Source organism: Eucalyptus grandis, chromosome 8 (assembly GCF_016545825.1).
Source record: "Eucalyptus grandis isolate ANBG69807.140 chromosome 8, ASM1654582v1, whole genome shotgun sequence".
NCBI lineage: Eukaryota > Viridiplantae > Streptophyta > Magnoliopsida > Myrtales > Myrtaceae > Eucalyptus > Eucalyptus grandis.
Window position 1 is genome coordinate 15541412 of NC_052619.1, and position 22195 is coordinate 15563606.

General features: G+C 40.2%; 1 protein-coding gene and 1 pseudogene across 1 annotated transcript; both read left to right on the forward strand.

The window, feature by feature from the left end:
- The first annotated feature begins 511 nt into the window (after nt 1-511).
- Nucleotides 512-2080, forward strand: LOC104456778 (annotated as a pseudogene).
- A 6921-nt stretch (nt 2081-9001) lies between these two features.
- Nucleotides 9002-11079, forward strand: LOC104416434 (cytochrome P450 89A2). The gene is made up of 2 exons (XM_039299337.1): nt 9002-9143; nt 9277-11079. Exon 2 carries the CDS (start codon nt 9456-9458, stop codon nt 11001-11003), a length of 1548 nt encoding a protein of 515 aa, XP_039155271.1. The 5' UTR covers nt 9002-9143; nt 9277-9455; the 3' UTR covers nt 11004-11079.
- Nucleotides 11080-22195: the final 11116 nt, after the last annotated feature.

Here is a 22195-nt window from a genome sequence, read left to right on the forward strand (position 1 = left end):
TGCTTCCTAAGCTTCAACAACATCAATAACAATAGCAAACTATAACAACAGTCGATAAACTTTTGCGGAGACAAAACGTGTAACTTCTTGGTCGATAAGTATGAGGTCGTTATTTAATTTCAGCCATGTCTCCATATCCGATTCATTTTCCTAGTCATTTTGGTATCTAATGATTCCATGGTTTGGAGGTTAGTGGGTATCTCGTGATTTCAATTCCGCTCTATTCCAAGCTTTCATTGTTGAGAACTTATAATTTCTTATTAAATCGCTGTACAGACTATTTTAAAGTCCAGGTATGATGCAAACATTTCAAATAGTATTGACTGTTTCGTTCTGTAGTTTTCGTCTATACTTTTGGTATGGAGTTGGGTCGGGCTGAGGAACCGAGAAAACGGCATTTATCGCATCAATTCTCGCACAAGAATAACTAAGCTAAGTCGTCAACCTCGTCTCTGGTCTTATATCTCCGCAAATCCTTAACATGGTCTTACGTCAAAAACTCAAGGTCAATCCGGCAAGAGATGGAAGTCTGGTTCCTCATCCTCGTCACCCTCTCCGTCGCCGCCCTCCTCAGAGCCACCCTCAACCTCCTCTCCTCCGCCCCCAACAAGAAGAGCCTCCCGCCGGACCCCTCACCTTCCCGGTCGTTGGCAACTTCCTATGGCTCCTCAAGTCCCTCTCAGAGCTCGAGCCTGTCCTCCGCTCCCTCCACGCACGCTACGGCCCGATGGTCACCCTCCATGTGGGCTCTCGACCCACCGTCTTCGTCGCCTCCCCAGCCCTCGCCCACGAGGCCCTCATCCACCGCGGCGCCATCTTCGCCGACCGCCCACCGCCCTCCACCACCATCCGCCTCCTCTCCTCCAACCAGCACAACATCAACACCTCCTCCTACGGCCCCACCTGGCGCCTCCTCCGCCGGAACCTCACAGTGGAGATCCTCCATCCCTCCCGCCTCCGCTCCTATTCCCACGCCCGTGCGCGGGTCCTCAAAAAGCTCGGGGCAGAGCTCAAGTCCCAGCCTGGCGGCGTCGTCCGCGTCATCAACCACTTCCGGTACGCCATGTTCTGCTTGTTGGTCCTCATGTGCTTCGGAGACGGGCTCGAGGAGAAGCAGATTAAGCAGATCGAGGAGGTTCAGCGACGGATGCTGCTGGGTCAACGACGCTTCTACGTGCTCAATTTTTTGCCATGGCTGAGCATGCTGGTCCTCCGGAAGCGGTGGAAGGAGTTTTCTGAACTCTGCGAGTGCCGGAAATGCATTCTCATCCCACTCATCGGAGCTAGACTCAAGGCCAAGCAAGAGCAACTGAGCAAAGCCAGAGAGGACGGAAATGACGGCGACAGTGATTGGATCGTGCCATACGTGGACACGCTCCTGGACCTAGAGCTGCCAGAAGAGAAGAGGAAGCTGGTGGAGGCCGAGATCGTGGGCCTCTCTTGGGAGTTTCTCAACGCCGGCACCGACAACACGTCCACGGCGCTGCAGTGGATCATGGCCAACCTGGTCAAGCACCCAGAAATCCAAGAGAAGCTCTACGATGAAATCAAATCAGTTGTGGGAGAAGGGGCGGAACAAGTGGAGGAGGAGGACCTACAGAGGATGGGCTACCTGAAAGCAGTGGTATTGGAGGGGCTGCGCCGGCACCCCCCGGGGCATTTCGTGCTGCCACACGCAGTGAAGGAGGACGCGGAGTTGGGCGGCTACGCGATCCCCAGGGACGCGACCATCAACTTCATGGTAGCGGAGATGGGTTGGGACCCGGAAGTCTGGGAGGACCCGATGGAGTTCAAGCCCGAGAGGTTCATGATGTCTGGCGGCGCCGCCGACGGAGGAGAAGCCAGCGGGTTCGACATCACGGGGAGCAGGGAGATAAAGATGATGCCGTTTGGGGTGGGGAGGAGGATCTGTCCCGGGTACGGTCTTGCAATGCTGCACCTGGAGTACTTCGTGGCGAACCTTGTGTGGCAGTTCAAGTGGCGAACGGTGTCCGGCGAGGAGGCGGACCTCTCGGAGAAGCAGGAGTTCACCATAGTGATGAAGAACTCTTTAAGGGCCCAGATTTCTTCCAGGAGTTAGGGGCACCTGAATTTCGCAAAATTTATGTCGATTATTGCCTTCTAAGTAAATTCCCATGTCGATTGTTGCGTTCTAAATAAATTCCCATAAATGAACGCTTACCCACACATACTCTCTCTGATGTACCTGCTTGTTTACTTGGGAACCCTCAAGAGGTTTGCGAAAATTCCTCAAAGAACACACGTGAAGCTTTTCAAACCAACACTGCACTTCCATTACGATGCTATAATGCCTAACACTACCCACCATATAAGTAACACCAACACTGACACGCAAGACGCAAATACTTGATACGTAACAACACACCGACATATTATTTATCAAAAAATATAGAGTTCCGACACATTGGAATACGTTGTATATTAAATATATATTTTTATATATACATGATAAATTATCATTCTCTTGATTATTTTAATTAAATTAATTTGATTAAAATTCATAAATAAATAATAATAAAAGAAATTATAATGAATTTATACTAAAAATATTAATTCATCATTTGTTAATATCATTCATTATTTAAATTTTATATATTCAATTCCATTCAAATAATCTATAAAACTTGAAGGAAAAAAAAAACAAACAAACAATCAATACTCTAGACTCACATGTTAGAGCATGTCTAAAGAGAAGAGAAAAAACCTAAGAAGTGAATTGTATATCACAAAAAGCGAGAGTCGGAAGAAAAGAAAAGACTAAGTATTTTTCTTTTCCTATTTATTATTTTTATTATTTTACATATTCGCATTTTGACCCATCATTTATTGAAAATTTTTAAAATTGACCATATGCATATTGGAATTAATGTCGAAATTTCGAGTTTGCATGTCCAAATTCTAAACTCGATTGTCAAAGATTATTAGGAAAGTTAACTGGGTATCGGTTTTTTTTACACGTATTCAAAAAGTGTCAGAAAGTGTAGAACACCTATTAAAATGTCATAATGTCTAACATGACACGAAAACTCCCGAAAAGTATCGGTGCTTCATAACCTGCCATTTCACAAGTACCACAGTGACAATCCCTCTCTACCATCATCAATATGCATCCCTAAATATTAGCATTGATCCTTTCACATCTTGCATTCAAAATGAAATTGGCTAACCTTGCAGAAGAAATAGTGCTAATAAAATTCTAAATGCAAGGGAACATGTCGAATAAGTAATATAATGATAAGAAAAAGTATCGTCCCAAAGAGATTATGATTAATAAACTAATTAAATACAAAAAATAGATTAATTCTAAAATTTATCTAACAAATCAAAATAGAATTGAGAATAAATTAAAACTAAAAATCTTACTAGCAAAATTTGGAAACTAATTGCAGTAACTCAAATGTTAAAGCATCCGATTTCACCATAACCACTAGATATGAATTTTAGATTGTTGTGTGTACAAGAATGATATCAAATATGTGACAATGGAATTTCCTAATTTGTTTATTATCATATCTCTAGGTTTAGCAAACCTACTCAGTTTATTAATCCACTATATCTCTATTCGAATTTAAATAAATATAAGTGCATTAAAATCTATGAATATTCCCTACTTACAATTAGTCTTTCGAATTACTTTATCACTAAAAGCTATACAAATAACACGATATATCTATATCCACATTTAATTCATGCTTATACATTATAATAAGCAATTGCATATTATCACTTCCAATCTCAAACATACATATCAGATCATTCACTTAAAAAGCATTAAACACAATAATATATAACTCGCATGCATGAAATTACTTGGATGCATAAAAATAATGAAATTCACATTATCATGGCTAGACTACATCATAGCCCTAACAAAAGAAAATTAGAACATAGTAGAAGAAGAAATAAAAATATAAATCAGACTCGGCATCTTGAATCAAAGAACAATAATTCTATTATCACTTTTGTTTTCTCTTCAAAACACTTGAAAAGCTATCAGAACAATGAAAAAACGATCTAAAAATAAAAGCCTCGTTGTCCCCCGGGCTCTCAATATTCTCCTATTTATATGATACATTCAAGACCCTTATCTTCAAGCAATTGTTTATTTTTGGCATAAAATTAGGAAGTAAATTAAAGGATCGTTGACTTAATATCTATCTTCCAACGCTTGTAGATAAAATTAGGAAACAAAATCAAGGAATTGATATCCATCTTCCAGTACTTTTTAATTTGAATTCTTGATTTTTGTCATTTTTTCCTTATCTTCTCTATATCTTATTATTATGCATAAACAAGAAAAAAATCAAATAATTAGAAGGAAATCCAAATATTTTCTCATAGATATTGCATTATTTGTTACCTAAAATAGGTAAAATAACTCTATTTTTATAAAGTCATCAAACCCCTAAACTTACCATTTTGCTAATCCTTGAGTAAAAGCAAGATATAACGCATGCTCAAGTCAACAACCTCCTCCATAACATCTTTCCATAATTTCTCAAATTCACAATTCAAAGAAAAATACAAATTTCATCCAAACATTGAAATTAATTTATAAATTAAGACCAATTCTAACTGTGTGATCCAAGTGTGTGTGTGCACGAGAGTCCTCACCTTTTCAAATCATATACAATCCAAATAAATTCACATTGGTATGAAACCTCTCGAATATTCTCTATAGTTACGATCAAATCTCAAAAGTTTGCTTTTCATTCCTCCCTCCACTAATGTAAGTTATTCATTTAATTAAAAAATCAAGAAAACTTTTATTGGTTTGTAATGTAAGGCTGGACTAAAAGTGAGATAATGGTAATTCTAAGCTCAAATCACTCATCAACGCATTGATTTCTAGAATCTAATTAGATCCAATGTCATTGTCCATATCCCCAATTTCATTCCTTCAAGATTATTTTTCTACGATCACATATCGTCATTCCTTTTTTTCTTCTTTTTTTCATTGCTTGTTTTTTTTCCTATCATTGTTTTATAGTGGAGTTCCTTCCAAAGTCCCTCATGATATAATATGAAAATTCACAACCCATTGAGTGTCCAAAAGGCTCACTCAATTGAAAGTTGGATAGAGAACCATAAAAGCAATTTATTTTTATGCTACACCCCAAACAACCATCCCAATCAATTTTTTTTCTTTTTTCATGCTCCATCCTTCCTCCTTAATTGTTTTAGGCTCAAATAAATTTTTATTCAAAAAAATCAACATGTTCACGGGGCATGGGACAATTATATAATTAGATAAAAGCTAGGTTAAAAAAAATGTGGGTGTCAATAAAAAAATTGGATAATAATTAAGGCTCAACAGGGTGACTAGAGATGAATAAACATGGTTGGCTTGAAAGGCTCAATCGATCCAAAAATTACCTAAATCATTTTCTCAGTTAGATGTAACTAAAGATTTTGCCTCAAAAGAAAATCAAACAAATTCTTAGATTTGGGTGCGATCTAAGAAAATCATATACTTCATACGAATATTCTCTAGATTTACACACAATGCAAAAATTAAGGACTTTTAGTGCTCAATAAGTGGATCGACATAATCAAAATTAAAATTAACTCACCCATCAATTGCAAGTTCAAACAAAATTTAAATTTTCCTAAGAATCACAAAAATTCACAACAAGAAATGCAATAATGAAAAAAAAAATCAAATTTAGTAAGAATTTTGTCTCTTCCCTAAACTTGAATGAAGCATCGTCCTCAATGCAAAAGAGAAAAATAGGAACAAGAAAACTCCCTAGTTGCAGGATGTGTCCATGAATGGCCTTGATGACTAAACTCTTGGAACGTGGTCCTTCAAGAAAGAAAAATTAACTTGGATAAACAGAGAAAAATTAATTTGTTCCTTTTGTTTTTCTTTTTTCTTTTTTTGCGAAAAGTAAACTTAAAAATAAATGAAAAAACATAATTAAAATGCTTAAATTGCCTCTCAAAAAGCGCACGCTTTATAGTTTTCAACCAAACTATCTCAAAATGTCACTACTTTAGAGAATGAAATTCAATAGTGGTGTTTTACTTTTTGTAACCACCTTCAAAGTAGGCTTCAAACGTTGACCATTCACCTTGAATGTGCCCTCTCTATCATGCGCAACTTCAACTGCTCTATATGGGAATACCTATGTAACTGTGAAAGGACCAAACCGTCGAGATCGTAACTTTCTTGAAAATTTTTAAGAATAGAGTTATAAAGTAAAACTTATTGATCAATTTTGAACTCTCTTATGAATAGGTGCTTGTCATGCCGTCTTTTTATACGCTTCTTGTACAACTTAGAATTTTCATAAGCCTCATTGTGAAATTCTTTCAATTCATTCAGTTGCAATAATCTTTCTTCACTTGTAGACTACATGTCAAAATTCAAAAATGTTAATGCCAATAGTCCACTAAATTGCACTAATTGTTGAAATATCTGAATGAGTGATAACTTGATTTCAAAGTTGTTTGCTTGAATTGCAAGTCTCTTGATGCTTGATGTGGTCCTTGAACTGTCAGCACAGCATAATCTCTCAAGAGCCTAAGTGGATTTTCATTCTCACCACCTGCCATCTTATTAGCATAATTTCCCTGTTCTCTTAGTCGCCTTTTAAATATACATTCGATTTCTAGATCAAATTCAGCAAGTTTCGCTTGTTGGCTACATGTCATAAATCGATGTACACCTTGAAAGAAAAAATGCAAGCTAGATTAAACTTAGAATTATCCGATATCAATATTAATTAATATTAAACGAACAATTCCTGGCAACGGCACCAAAACTTGTTTGAAAAATTCTAAACGCAAGTGAACGTGTCGAACAAGTAATACAATGATGAGAAAAAGTATCATCCCACAGAGATTGATGATTAATAAACTAATTAAATGCTAATAATAGATTAATTCTAAAAAAATTCTAGCAGATCAAAATAGAATTAAGAATAAATTAAAATTAAAAATCTTAAAAGAAAAATTTGGAGACTAATTGCAGTAAATCAATCAGATAAATATGTTAGAGCATCCGATTTCACCATAACCACTAGACATGAATTTCATATTGTTGCGAGTACCAAAACAATATCAAACATGTGATAACGTAATTTCTTAATCTATGTACTATCATATCTCTAGGTATAGCAAACCTACTCAATTTATTAATCCACTCTAAATTTATGTGAATTTAAATAAACATAAGTGTATTAAAATTTATGAATATTCCTGACTTGTAATGAGTCTTTTGAATTGCCTTATCACCAAAAGGCATAAAAATAACGTAGTATATCTCTATCCACGTTTAATTCATGGTTATATATTATAATGAGCAATTATATATTTTCTCAAAAATGTACATCAAATCATTCAAGTCATGTCTAGTCACTTAAAAGCATTAAACACAATAATGTATAATTCACATGAATGAAACTACTTGTACACATTAAAATCATGAAATTTATATCATCATGGTTAGGCTACACCGTAGCACTAACAAAAGAAAATTAGGACATAGTAGAAGAATAAATAAAAATTTAAATCAAACTCAGTATCTTGAATTAAAGAACAAGAATTATATCATTACTTTTATCTTCTCTTCAAAACACTTGATAAACTCTCATAATAAAAACTTCATTGTCCCCTGGGTTTTCAATATCCTCCTATTTACGGGATACATCCAGGACTCTTATCTGCAAGCAATTGCTTATTTTTCGTATAAAATTATCAAGTAAATAAGAGAATTTTTTATTTGATATCTATCTTTCAATGCCTATAGATAAAATTAGGAAACAAAATTAAAGATTCTCTAATTTGATATCCATTTTCCAATGCTTTCTAATTTGAATTTCTCATTTTTGTCATTTTTTTCTCATCTTCTTCATATCTCATTATTCTACATAAATAAGGAAAACTCAAATAATCACAAGGAAATCCAAACACTTTCTTATAGATATTGCATTATGTGTTGCCTAAAATAAGTAAAATAACTCTATTTTTATAGAGTTATCAAGTAACACTCAAATTGCACTTGCCAGCTGGTGCACAAAGATGCAATCCAAATGCTAGCAAAATTTTCAAAAGAATTAGGCTTAGATCTAGTACTTTATCTTTAACTTTCTCCCTTTCTTTGATTTCATTGTTTAAAACCAACAAACTTAACAGTAATAGCACGAGGATTATCGCTCAATATAACAACCGATTTTTGTACTCCTAAGTACATTTGGTTCAGCTTTGCATATGGGGTTTAGGTGTAATGTAAATATTGAAAACCAAAACCCTTTGAAGGAATTCAAATTATGTTTGGTAAAAGCTCTTAATAAAGAAACTTTAGATTTGGCCAAAAGCCTCATGAAAAACTTCCTAAACTGCTCAGCATTTCCTGAAGAGGCTTTCAAGATTGAAAATCCATTAAGAAAACTGAACTAAGCGCACCTGAAGAATATGCGTTTCAACCCAAACCGTAGAAGCCCATCAGCACACTATAATGGCCTGAACTAGAGAATTTCCAAGGGAATTACAAGAGCATGGCGGCTCGTGAGATCGATCGCTCGCTCGCATCCCACGGCGATTTCTTCTTCTTTCACTTCCCCTCTCTCTCTCATCTCTACGGAGTTTCAGTTACTCCGCCAGAGTAAAAAAACTTTAAATCACTTTCGATTCAATCAATCGAAGAGAACTTACAATTTCTTATTAAATTGCCATACAGACTATTAGAAGTTCAATTCTGATGTAACGTTTCAAATAGTACTTGATGCTTCGTTTTTGGAATTTTCTTCTGTGCTTTACGCATGGAGTTGGGTCAACCTGGGGAACCAAGATGACCGCCACCATCACATCAATTCTCGTAAAAGAATAGTCAGAAACCAACGCAAGTAAAAAGGAGAAAATATTGGCTGGTCTTACACTCCATGTAAGCGTAAGATAAGATCATTCAGCGATCGACTTAAGCTCTAGCGGGCTGCCCCCCCCCCGCTTCTTACGTTCTCTCCTTCATAATGGAAGCTATGGAGGTTCGAGATCCTCCGCCCAATTTCATCAACGTCGTATCGGTGCCTTCTTTCCCGCTTACTTCAGTAAACAGGACTCGTTCCCAGATGCAGGCGGCGGGGCGGCCCTCAGATCGGCGGCGGCTTGGCCCACTTCAGGTTCCTAACCGAACCATTGTCTTCACACTTTCCGATCTTTCGTCGTTCAAGTCCGGGCCGCTTCTTCTAGCATCATTTGAATATTCTCGAGCGTGTGATGTTGAATTTGTTTATTTTACCTTATTTTATTCAGCCAGGTCCACGAACGTGCTCTGACTATCGTAAGGAAAGCTATATCAATTCAACAGCTACTTTGTGGACGTCAGCCATTACGTTTTCTTTCCGCGACGTCGTCAACCTCGTATCCGATCTTATATCTCTGCAAATCCTTAACTTGGTCTTCCTCAAGTAGTCACAGTCAATCCGGCAAAAATGGAAGTCTGGTTCCTCATCCTCGTCACCCTCTTCGTCGCCGCCCTCCTCAGAGCCACCCTCAACCTCCTCTCCTCCGCCCCCAACAAGAAGAGCCTCCCGCCGGGCCCCCTTACCTTCCCGATCGTCGGCAACTTCCTATGGCTCCGCAAGTCCCTCTCAGAGCTCGAGCCCGTCCTCCGCTCCCTCCACACCCGCTACGGCCCGATGGTCACCCTCCACATAGGCTCCCAACCCGCCGTCTTCGTCGCCTCCCCGACCCTCGCCCATGAGGCCCTCATCCACCGCGGCGCCGTCTTCGCCGACCGCCCGCCGCCCTCCACCACCGTGCGCCTTCTCTCCTCCAACCAGAAAAGCATCATCACCTCCTCCGCCGGCCCCACCTGGCGCCTCCTCCGCCGGAACCTCACGGCGGAGATCCTCCATCCCTCCCGCCTCCGCTCCTACTCCCGCGCCCGCACGCGGGTCCTAAATATGCTCGGAGCGGAGCTCAAGTCACAACCTGGCGGCGTAGTCCGCGTCATCGAACACTTCCAGTACGCCATGTTCTGCTTGCTGGTCCTCATGTGCTTCGGAGACTGGCTCGAGGAAGAGCAGATTAAGCAGATCAAGGAGGTTTCGCGACGGGCGCTGCTGAATCAACAGCGCTTCAACGTCCTCAATTTCTGGCCGTGGCTGAGCAAGCTCGTCCTCCGGAAGCGATGGAAGGAGCTTTATGAGCTCCGCGAGTGTCGTAAACGCGTCCTTATCCCGCTCATCAGAGCTCGACTCAAGGCCAAGCAAGAGCAGCTGAGCAAAGCCAAGGAGAACAGGAACGACGGCAACGGCGATTGGATCGTGCCATACGTGGACACGCTCCTGGACCTGGAGCTACCGGAGCAGAGGAAGCTGGAGGAGGACCAGATCATAAGTCTGTGCTGGGAGTTCCTCAGCGCCGGAACCGACACAACGTCCACAGCGCTGCAGTGGATCATGGCCAATCTGGTCAAGTACCCAGAAATCCAAGAGAGGCTCTACGATGAAATCAAATCAGTCGTCGGACAAGGGGCGGAACAAGTGAAGGAGGAGGACCTAGAGAGAATGGCCTACCTAAAGGCGGTGGTACTGGAGGGGCTGCGCCGCCACCCGCCGGCGCACTTCGTGCTGCCGCACGCGGTAAAGGAGGACGCCGAGCTGGGTGGGTACACGATCCCCAAGGACGCAATAATCAACTTCATGGTGGCGGAGATGGGTTGGAACGCAGAAATCTGGGAGGAACCCATGGCCTTCAAGCCCGAGAGGTTCTTGAACTCCGGCGGCGGAGGAGAAGCCAGCGGGTTCGACATCACGGGGAGCAAGGAGATAAAGATGATGCCGTTTGGGGTGGGGAGGAGGATCTGCCCTGCGTCCGGGCTCGCGATGCTGCACCTGGAGTACTTCGTGGCGAACCTGGTGTGGCAGTTCAAGTGGCGGACGGTGGCCGGCGAGGAGGTGGACCTGTCGGAGAAGCAGGAGTTCACCATGGTGATGAAGAACCCTTTAAGGGCCCAGATTTCTTCCAGGAATTAGGCGCACTTGAATTTCAGAAAATTTATTTTGATTGTTGCCTTCTAAATATATTCCCATAAATGAACGCTTTCCACACACTCTCTCTCTCTCTCTCTGATGTACCTGCTTCTTTACTTGGGAACCTCGAGGTGTTTGCGAAAATTCCTCAAAGAACGCACGTGAAGCTTTTCGAACCCCCACCGCACTTCGATCACGGGGTTATTATGCCAAACTCTACCCACCATTTCACGTGTACCGCACAATCATCGATATGCAGCCCTAAATATTAGCATCAGTCCTTTCGTATCTTGCTTTAAAAATGAAAGCGGCTAAACTCGCTGAAGAAACAGCATTCAAATCGCGCTTGCCGGCTGGTGTGCAAAGATGCAATCCAAATTCCGGCGAAATTTTCAAAACGAATTAGGCTTAGATCTAGTAATTTACTTTTAAATTTCTCCTTTTCTTGATTTCATTATTTAAAACCGATAAACTTAACAACCATAATAGGACGAGGATCATCGCTCGATACAACAATCAATTTTAGTTCAATTAGAAAGTTATCAAAATCCATGAATATTTATGTAAGCGGGCCAACTTGGCCTTATCCACATGGGCCACGTCAAAGTCCATCAGCATGCCGCAGTGGCTCAGCCCAAATAGTTTGTGGGGTGAATCGCTGGAGCACAACGGCCCATGAGATCGAGCAATCGCTCGCTCGCGTCCCATATCGACTTCTTCTTCCTCCTCCTCCTCCTCCTCTTCCCCCCTTTCTCATCTCTCTGGACTTTTGGCTACTCTTGTCACCACGAAAAATCCTAAATCACTTCCGGTTCAATCAATCGGCAAATCGACTCACCTCCTCCAACCACCTCCTTTCATGTTGCGCTATCGATTTCACGAATGGCTCTTCTCTAGCATTGCCACATAGAGCCCGAATCCCCTATTTTCTAAAGGGAGAGATGGAGGAGGGGAAATCATCAGCGGCACACCATCAACAATAGTAGCAGTAGCAACTGCTTATGCAACACCATGACCAGCAACAACAGCGGCAACAACAGTAGCATCAGCATCAGCATCAATAGTAGTTCCTGCTCCTCTAGCAGTTGTAGAAGTAGAAACAATAGGCGGTGGCCATGTTGTGGTTCTCATCCAACATCGACGTGCACCTCCATCTTCTGAGCCGCCCATGGTGTGACATCCTGATTTTCAGACTCTGATTTCGATTGGTTAAATTGGGCATTTCATCGACGCGACTACAGTCCACTCATGAGTAACTAGACTAGCTGGGTAGGCTATTAAGGACTTTAAGGCAGATAGACTGAGAATTTAACCATGAATCAACTTCTCGACTGTGCTCATCTTTAGAGATCATTATGGCACAGTTAAAAATCGAATTAAGATCAGAGATAGGTTGGTTTGACTGAGAAGAATGACCGATCGTGGGTGACTCCACTAAATTGGAAAATTCTCGTTGACTGGCACTAATTTGATTTTACTGTCATTTTGGTACCCTGTGTCCATATTTGGAATTCTCGAGATTTTCACGACAATCGAAAGTCGCCAATGTTTCGAGTGGGTTCATCGTGGCTCGAAGAAAATCGACCACATGTCATTTGCCCTAAAAAGTTATGAAAACTATCCAAGAGCTTCAGGTCACGCTAAAAACTCGTCGAAATGAAATTAACCGCTAATTTGAATTCAATTTCAGAAACTAAAAATTATGTCGTGTCACGAGTCATTCTGGAACGTCGACTCACGTTTTGAGAAAATTCCGATGAGTTCGGAATTTTTACGGAAAACCGCTAATTTGAATTGGTTATTTCTTTTTGTTTTATTTTTCTCTCTTTCATTCTCGGTCCAACACACCTTCGCACGCCCACTTCCTCTTCAGCCGACATTCCTTCAAATTCACGCACGTTTTCCCTCTCTCCACGCACGAACAAACCCCCTCCGCACGTCTCTTTTTCCTTTCTCTCTCTCACGTCGCTTTCCATTTCCCTCTCCCTTATCTCTTTCGTTCATTTTCTCTCTCGGACAGCCCTGCAGCGGTCTCCCAACATGCTTTTTCATTTGTTGACCGGTGGACCCCTCAACTCTCTCTCTCTCTCTCTTCGGGCTGTCTCGCACTCCAAGCCAACGAGCATGCTGCTTTTCTCCCTGGGTTTTCAGTTTTCCCTGCACGTTCTTGCCCCGCCGAACTCCCCTCCATGTTAGCCGCTTCTGCCTTTAATTTCATTTTTCTTCTTTCATGGTTGTTCTTTCCCCTCCGTTCGGTCGAAGGCTCTACCAAGCTGCTCCTTCCTTCGTCCACCCCTCCATCTGGCGTTGACTTCCGCAGCTCACCCAGCAACAACGATCGACCATGTTTCTCTGTTCTTTCTCTCTCTCTCACTGTCGTTACCAGTTGCCTCACGTCCGAAGCCGTCCCTTGAGACCAGCAGCTTCTTCAATGGCCCATCTACTCCAGTGAACATGTCTCGACCAGCCCCTTCGCCGATCACCTGCCCCGCGTCATCCGCCAACAGCCGCTGGGACCAACTCAGCTTCCTCAAGCAAAATCAGAACCGAACAAAGCAGAATTCCAGCCAAGCTGCGAAGCTTTGCGAGCCGATTTCAGCCCCGGTTTGACCCCGGTTGTTGCAACCGCTTTGAAGAGAACCGAGCTTTGTCGCGTGCTCATCGATTTGATTCAAGCAAATCTTCAATCAAGTGAGTTTTGCTCACTAACGCCTTCTTAGTTTGCTAATTATACTTAAAGGTTGATTAGATTTAATTAATTACAATTAGGTGGATAGATTAAATTAAAGTAATTAAATTAAAGACTCATTGATGCATGTTAATTAAATTGATGGTGCATTTAACTAGTAAACATGTCTTAGTATTTATTGGATGCTTCTTGGGATTTTTCCCAACCCTTATCGGGTGTTAATTAGGCAATTTGGGCCTAAGTGGAATTTTTAGTAATTATTTATTTATTTATTTATTTTTCGGAAATTAAGGCTAAGATAGCCAGCGACCGAAATTTCGTGTTGATTGTCGTGGCGCAATCCGTTTATTTAATTGAGTTCTACGTTGTGCTGAATTAATTTAATTCTTGATTTTTAGGGATTATTCCTAAATCGAATGAATTTGAGTAATTGACTGGTGAATAATTGAGAATCGGTTGCCAATGATAAAGGTATTGTGGTAGACTACCGATCATACTGGAAATTGTGGAAATGAAAGTGAGTATGTAAGATGTATGCTGACCCGATGACTAGGCATGTCATCTAGGAATTTGGTCATGTGTATAGTGGATCTATGATAGGTTCTATATCACCTTGGAGAAGGCACGTGCACTTGGTGAGCTGGTCTATCACCTGGGAGAACGCACGTGGGCTCGGTGATTAAGTGTGGCATCTGGAAAGAGACACGTGGGCTCGGTAATTTGATGCATTACCTCGGAGAATGCACGTGGTCTCAATGAGTACATTTGGCATCTTAAAAAGACACGTGGGCTAGTGACTTGATGCATCGCCTTGGAGAATTCACGTGAGCTCGCTGATTCAGAATGGCATTTTAAAAGGGCACGTGGGCTCGGTAAATTAATGCATTACCTTGGAGAATGCACGTGGCTCGATGATCGGTTCCATCACCTCAGAGAATGCACATGGCTCGGTGATAAAGAATATCGCCTCGGAGAATGCACGTGACTCGGTGATTGGTTTTATCAGTTGAGACTGTATAGCAATGTCTAAAATGACCTAGAAATGGTCCAACTGACATGTAATCGACTAAGTCGATTGATCATTGCCTTGAGTCTGATGTTGTAAATTAATTGATTGAATGGGAATGACCGTGAGTGGTCTTGTTGGCATGTAATCGACTAGGTCGATTTGATCGATACTTTGATCAGTGATGTGATTGCTTTGATGCCTATTTGATATGTACTACTATGCAGATGGAATCTGAGGCCAAGGTAAGTCCTCTGACTCATGTTGTGCATAGACAGCTTTAAGGTGTATTAGTTTACTAATCGGGTCTTAGGAGATAAAACTTGCTGAGACGTAGTCTCATCCCGGTTTGGGGAAAATATTTCAGGTCCCTAAATGACGATCGTGGAGGACCGGAAGTCCTGGAGTTCGGAAGGTGGAGGCTGAAGAATCGGCGAATGGGTCTGACTAGTGGATGTTAAGACAATCCCCTTTTTAATAAGCCGACAATTTTGCAAACAGCCTAAGTTTGTAATTAACCAGTTTGTCTATAAAGACTTGTCTTGGTTTGAAAAATATGATCCTACTTTTATATTCCATTGTTTTATTGTTTAGGGATTTATAATTGCTTCCGCATGTGCATATTGAAAATGAAAGAGTCGACGATACATAGTCATGGGATATCGCATTTTAAAATCGACCAAATATAAGGGATAAGCGTGTGCCTGAGGATCGGGGCATGACACATGGCCCAATCCAATCTAGTAGATAGGATGGCCTATTTATTAGGAAATCATTGAATATATTCTCCTTTCATAAGGACCTTAGGGTGCAAGAGGTACAAACTCACATACGATGATGTCCATCACTGATCAAGACAAATGCATGTTAACCTTTTTACCCGCCCCTACCATTACGATGTTATGCCAAACATTTACTTCACCATTTCACGGATACCGCACAAATAATATGAAATTAGCTGACTTGTAGAAAAAGAAACAGCAATAATGACAGGCTAGCGTGCAAAAGGTATGGCCAACATTCCGGCAAAAATTAAGGATTAGGCTTGGAAATTCAATACCTTAGCATTGTCTCAGCCAAGAGCATTTATCTTTTAATTTCTTCTTTTCTTAATTGTAGTACAATGATCGCTTGGTCCCTCATTCAATTAATCTTGTATTCCTCAGTTCATCCTGACAATTCTTCTGACATTGGTACTACTCCACTTCTGGTCATCTCATCAAAGCAAACTAATGATTTGGTACAATTTGCTTAGATGACACTATGCTTGTTTGTAGAATTGCGTCACGGACAATGTTCAATTTTACTGCAACATTTCGAATTGTATTAATTGCTTTGTTTTAGAGATTTCATATGTTACGCTTGGCTAACGAGCTGATGTCAATTCAAAGTAAATGGTTTTTATTTTAGAACTTATTTGAGTAAGTCGAGCATTGGATCAAATTAAAGTGATGAGATGAGCTAATCACAAGATGAATTTGGGTAGCTATAAATTTCTATTGCATTCAATGCATTCATTAAAATCTTGGTTTACGTTGAGAGCACTTGATCCTTTGGGTTAGAGTTCCAACACGAATTGTAGTATTGGCGATGTTTTTATGATTTGCATCAATAATCAAATCGAAATATTGAGCTATATTCGATTAAATAGAGTTGAATTGCCCAAAATTAGATTGAACAGAAAAATGGCCCAAAAGCCATATCAAAAGCTAGAATGGAACTCGGTTGAACCAGCCAATTCAAAACACCAGATTTCGAGACATGCACTCCATTCCCAAATGGTTTGCATTTGAAATTTAAAATCAATCTCCAGACGTCATTACAACTAGGGCTGTTAGTGGGTCAAGTCGAGTTTTGCCGTTACCCGACCCGACCCGACCCGAACGTAAGGCTTTTGACCTGACCCGAAAAGCATAATTCTAAAGCAACAATTCGGATCGGGTCAGGTATTGGGTTTATGCTTTTTTTCACACCTCTTCTTTATCACCCAATGAATATCCCATTGGGTTCGTGTTGCCTTAGATTATCGATTACTATCTTGTATGTGGAGGAATTGATCATGTAGCCTCTCTCTTCAACAATTATATTGGGATTGTTATGCAGTTTTCCATATAATTATACTGCGATTGTTATTTGCCTTAATCTAGTAAAAGAGAACCTTTAAAATATATTTGGAAGCCGATGAGATGCTATCTCTCCTGCTTGGGAATCTTGACGAGTGAGACTGTTTTATGGATTACATTTTATGACTCCATATGCATCTATTCTAACTGCATCAGTTAATGGAGTTCTCGTTGGTACACACCTAGTGGCATTAGTCGTGTGAAATCAGTCTTGTTAACATGCCACCGGTTGCACAGTTTGCATATGGGATATTATATTAATGGAGAGAAGATTGAGCTGTTTTGTGAAAGTGTAAGGAGAAACCAGCTGAATAACAAGGTGTAAACGTAGCGAAGCAGCCAAGATCAGAAACTCTTGCAGCGAAAAATGGTTTGCGACACTAACTGATTTGGCAAACGAAGGTAACAGTCGTTCCTCAGTTTTGGAGTGAGATTCTGGTTAACAATACAGAAATGCAATTGTTGATTTTACGTTTTGCATAAGAAGCTAACCAGCAAAGGGGACCCAATCCTCAAAATGAAAGTTAAGTTGTAGGCTTCTTGCATTAAATGTTAAAATTGAGGATATGTGCAAGATCCATCTAAAAGATTCTAAAAGCATTCATTATCATTCAGACACTACCGATGATTTATCAAGTTGAATGCGATTGAGCTTGTGGCAGGAACCTCTCTAGCGTGTCTTAGCATTAGCAATGCCGAGTTTGGATTGGAGCTTCTTCTCATCATGAATCATAATGAATTACCATGCGGGCATGACGGAGGATGTTGATTTTGCCTAGCTCTCACCTCGTTCTCTACATTTTCTCTTCTGGTATACGGATGAATTGTGAAGATCGAGACTTCGACAACATTACAATCTCGTGGTGCAGAATCAAGAGAAACTCTGCATCAGGTAACTGCAAACTTTATATATTAGACAAGTTCATGTGCATTTTGTCTCCAAGTTGAACAATTTCAGAGTGTCGCTAGCAGGTTGTTATCTGAGGAATGAGCAAGTGCAAACATCGAATCAAGGCTATTTCATCAATATCAATGTCCATTCACAGCATTACTCATATTTATTTCACGAAAGTTGCTCGTTTTCCTGAGAGTGTATCATCATGGAGTCAAATTTCTTACCCAATCCAGATACAGAACAAGAAGCTCATATGAACCATCATCCTCAGCAGTCATAATCTATATAAAAAGCAAAATCATATCTTTTTCCCCTCAATCCAAGACACCGAACGAGAATCTCCACAATTTGCACTCTTATTATACAAAGTAGGACACCGAAAAGCAGGATCGCTTCCCTTCCTCCTCCTCCCTCTCAAAAGACCACGTGGAACTGCGGCACTCGAAGCCGACCGTGGGTAAGACCTCCGGAGGCAAGGCTCGAGGTCGTCAGAGACAAGGCAGTACCTGGTGAGGGTGACCTTGTCAGCAGTGGTGGCGATGAACCCAAACTCGAAGATGGTGGCGTTGGCTAGCTAGGGGACCTCTACGGCATCTTTCATGCCGGCAGCTTTGGAGGGCAAGCTTGGGGTGGTTGAGGCGCTGGGAGGTGCAGTCATCGGTAGTAGGCAAGATCGTTTAGGGTCTTCTGAGAGGGAGGAGAAGAACGTATTTGGGTGAGGAGTGTTTGGGTGAGAGAACGTGTTTACAGTTAATGATGTGTTTGGAGGCCGAACATTATTTCAACCCTAACCTGACCTGAAACATATTTGTTTGCTTGTTTAGTAATTATTATCCGAACAATATTAATACTCGAAATATGTAATCATCTTATTCCGCACTCAATTCATGTTCGGGTCGGGTTGGGTCGGATTTGATTTTTGACACCCCTGATTACAACATGGTCACTCTTGAAATTTGAAATTGGTCACACTCGTGCTCTTGGCAAATTCTAGGAATGATCGTAGAATAAAAGTCGAGTGAAAATGCAGGCACGACTTGAATTTTGGACATGGGCTTGGGCTGACTACATAGAAGCCCATCAGCACGAGGCAAGGCCCCGCCCAAAGAGCTTCCATGGAATTGTGAGAACACTGCGACCAGTGAGATTGATTGGTCGCGCCCCACAGTGACTTCTTCTTCTTCTTACCATTTCTCTCCTCTCTCTCCAAACTTTCAGCTGCTTTGCGATAGCGAAAAACCCTAATCATTTCCGGTTCAATTGATTAGCTAATCAATCAGCTCCTTCACCACCTCCATCCATGTCGCGCTTTTAGATTTTTGCAAATGGCTTTCTCTAGTGTAGTCTAATAAAGTCCGAATCCCTATTTTCTGTAGAGAGATATGGAGGGGGAGAAACCGCCGGTGCACCGCCAGCGACACTACCAACAACAGCAACTGCTGATGCAACACCATCATCAGCAATAGCAGCAGGAGCGGATGAACTTTCGCGAGAGAGAAAACATGCAATTTATGGGTTGATAACCATGAGGTCATTATTTATTTCTGCAACATTATTTGTGCATAGCTATGCATGGACGGTTTAGATCCTGCTCTGCCTCTGAATCATGCAAAGAAGAAGCACATCGAATTATAGATTCCGTAGACGCATTGAACATTTCATAGGGTAAGAATTTCAGCTGGCTTTTACCTTATCTTTTAGGAATTAGGTGATATACTTATGTACTAGTTTCGTATCGTTACATATGAAAGTCGTATAAACACTTCTAAAACTGGAAAATGCATGTTGGGTATGATTCTTTTTATAACAAGACATGATTCAATTGAGGATCACAAGAAAATTGGGATTTTATCAATTTTTTGTTCAAAGTTAAATATTTGCATGAGCTATTTTCTAGTTGTATTTAATAGGGTAGACGTTATGTGTTTATTATATGCCGATGATGAAAACTTGCAGACAAAGGATCTGAGTTCGAAAATGGCAATTATTTGTCTTTACCTCATTTTTTTTTAAGGTTCATTCATAGTCATCGTGTTAGCATGCACATGGAAATCTCCACGGGCAAGCTATTATTTTAGCTCTAACTAATGCTAAAAAAGATACTTGAATAACCTAATGCTATAAACATAACATTTTCACCATAAGAAGGACAAAATTTAAAAGGGAAAATTGTCCAAAAACCTCCAAACCTATTGTACAGTAGCTAATTTTGTCCTAAATCTTTTAATTGTGCCAATTTAGTTTTATACCATTTTGAAAATTTGTCAATTTAGTTATAAACCTTTCAATTGTACTAATTTAGTCCTAAACATATTAATGAATTATAAATATAGTCATTTTGGCTAATTTTGATTGGAAATTACTAACAACGTGGTCCAATCAACCCCAGCTATCCCATATGGCACGGTGGTGTGTCTAGCATTAATGTGGACAAATTTTTAATTTTTTTAAAAAACTTCCGAATTTTTAATTTTTTTTTTCAAAATTGACATGATGAACTATATTGACAAATTATCAAAACTTTTAAGACTAGATTAGCCACATTAAAAAATGTTTATAACTAAATTGGTACATATGCAATAGGTTTATGACTTTTTAAATAATTTTCTCAATTCCAAGCCCCCCATGTCTACGAAAAATGCAAAGACCATGATAACTATGTCATCGAAGAGAACTTAATGAATTATTATGGAATAGCTTCACAGACTATTTAAAATTAGAGAGAAATATAGATATAGAAAGAAAACAAAATATAGAAGACGCAGGAATTATGTAATTTAATTTCTAAATTACGTATGACAATAAGTGATGACTCCTATATATATATGACTTAGAAAGAATCTCTAGAAATAAATATTGATAACAAAATCCATAACTATAGTGGAGATAATATTTGAATCAATCAAGGATTACAAATCATGCGGATATTCTAATTGGCTTTGATCCTGATGCGAGTTAGAGATAATGTTATCAATCTTGGACTGCTTGTCATGTGGATATTTTGATTGTGCTATGATTCTAGTGCAAGGTGAAGATAATATTGGATTTTAGTGCGAGCTGAAAAGATTATAAGTGGACTGGGTCAACATCCCTATGCAAATTGATGAGCTGGAACAATTCGTTAGCTTGGATCATAAGAGTTGAAATCAAGTAGATGACAAGCCTTTGGTAGATGAAATCGTTAGCTTGGATCCTGAGTTCTCCCGTGCCATTATTTGGGATAAACCCAATGTTCAAAAGATTCTCCCATTAAAAGATCATGGTTCACTTTCTACAACTCTTCTTGTTTCCTCCACTCAAGCGAAAAAACAAGAGAGGGGGCAAGTAGGGCACTATCCAATTGTCAACGATGGTCGTCGGGCTAAGCCAATGGATTGGCGACTCTTGTCATGCTTGGATTAGACCTATCACCGCCTCTCCTTGTCGATTAGAGAGAGAGAGAGGAGGCGAGCAATGTCAATGCACATTCAATGCAGGTTCGATGTCGACTCGTCACCGCACTTGTTAAGGACCATGCCCGCGGTGACCGCAATGGTTAGAGCTTTCTCCCCCACCGAGGAGGGAGGGGTTCGAAACCCCATCTTGAATTAAAGAACAAGAATCATGTCATTACTTTTATCTTCTCTTCAAAACACTTGATAAAACTCTTTGAATAGTGAAAAACAAACTGAAAATAAAAACGTCGTTGTCCCCTAGGTTTTCAATATTCTCCTATTTATGGAATACATCCAGGACCCTTATCTCTAGGCAATTGCTTATTTTTTATATAAAATTAGTGAGTAAATCAGAGAATTTTTTATTTGATATCTATATTGCAATGCCTGCAAATTGTGACATCCTGAAATTCAGGTTCTGATTTTGATCGAAATAGTTTGGCATTTCATTGACCCATTTATATTTATTTTCCCTGAACTAATCACTCATGGGGTAACTAGTCTATCAGGTGAAGCCGTTAAGGAATTTTAACACATTAGACTTGAGAATTCGACCAAGAAATGACAGATCGACCGTGAAAATCTGCAAGAGATCATTACGATACAATAAGATCGATTAGAAATCGGAGATAGGTTGACTCAACAAATGTATGTGATTAAGTATGGGTGATTCCACATAATTGCACAATTCTTGTCGATCGGCACTAGATCGATTCTTCTGTTGTTTTGATACCCCGTGTCTGTATTTGAAACCTTGAGATTTCTACGACAACCGAGAGTCGTCAATGTGTCGAAGATGTACTTTGTGGCTTGAGAATAATCAACCACATGTCAAATGCTCGAAAATTCCTAAAAGCTATCCGGTAGATTAGGACGCACTAAATTCGCGCCGAATTGAAATTAATCGTGAAATCGAACCCGAATTCAAAAATTGAGAGTTCTGTTGTGTCACAAATCATTTTAGGAAGGTCGACTCATCCTCAAAAGATTTTTCTACAACCAAGATTTTTGGCGGAAAAGCAAAGTAATGCCGTTTTTGTTCGAGATT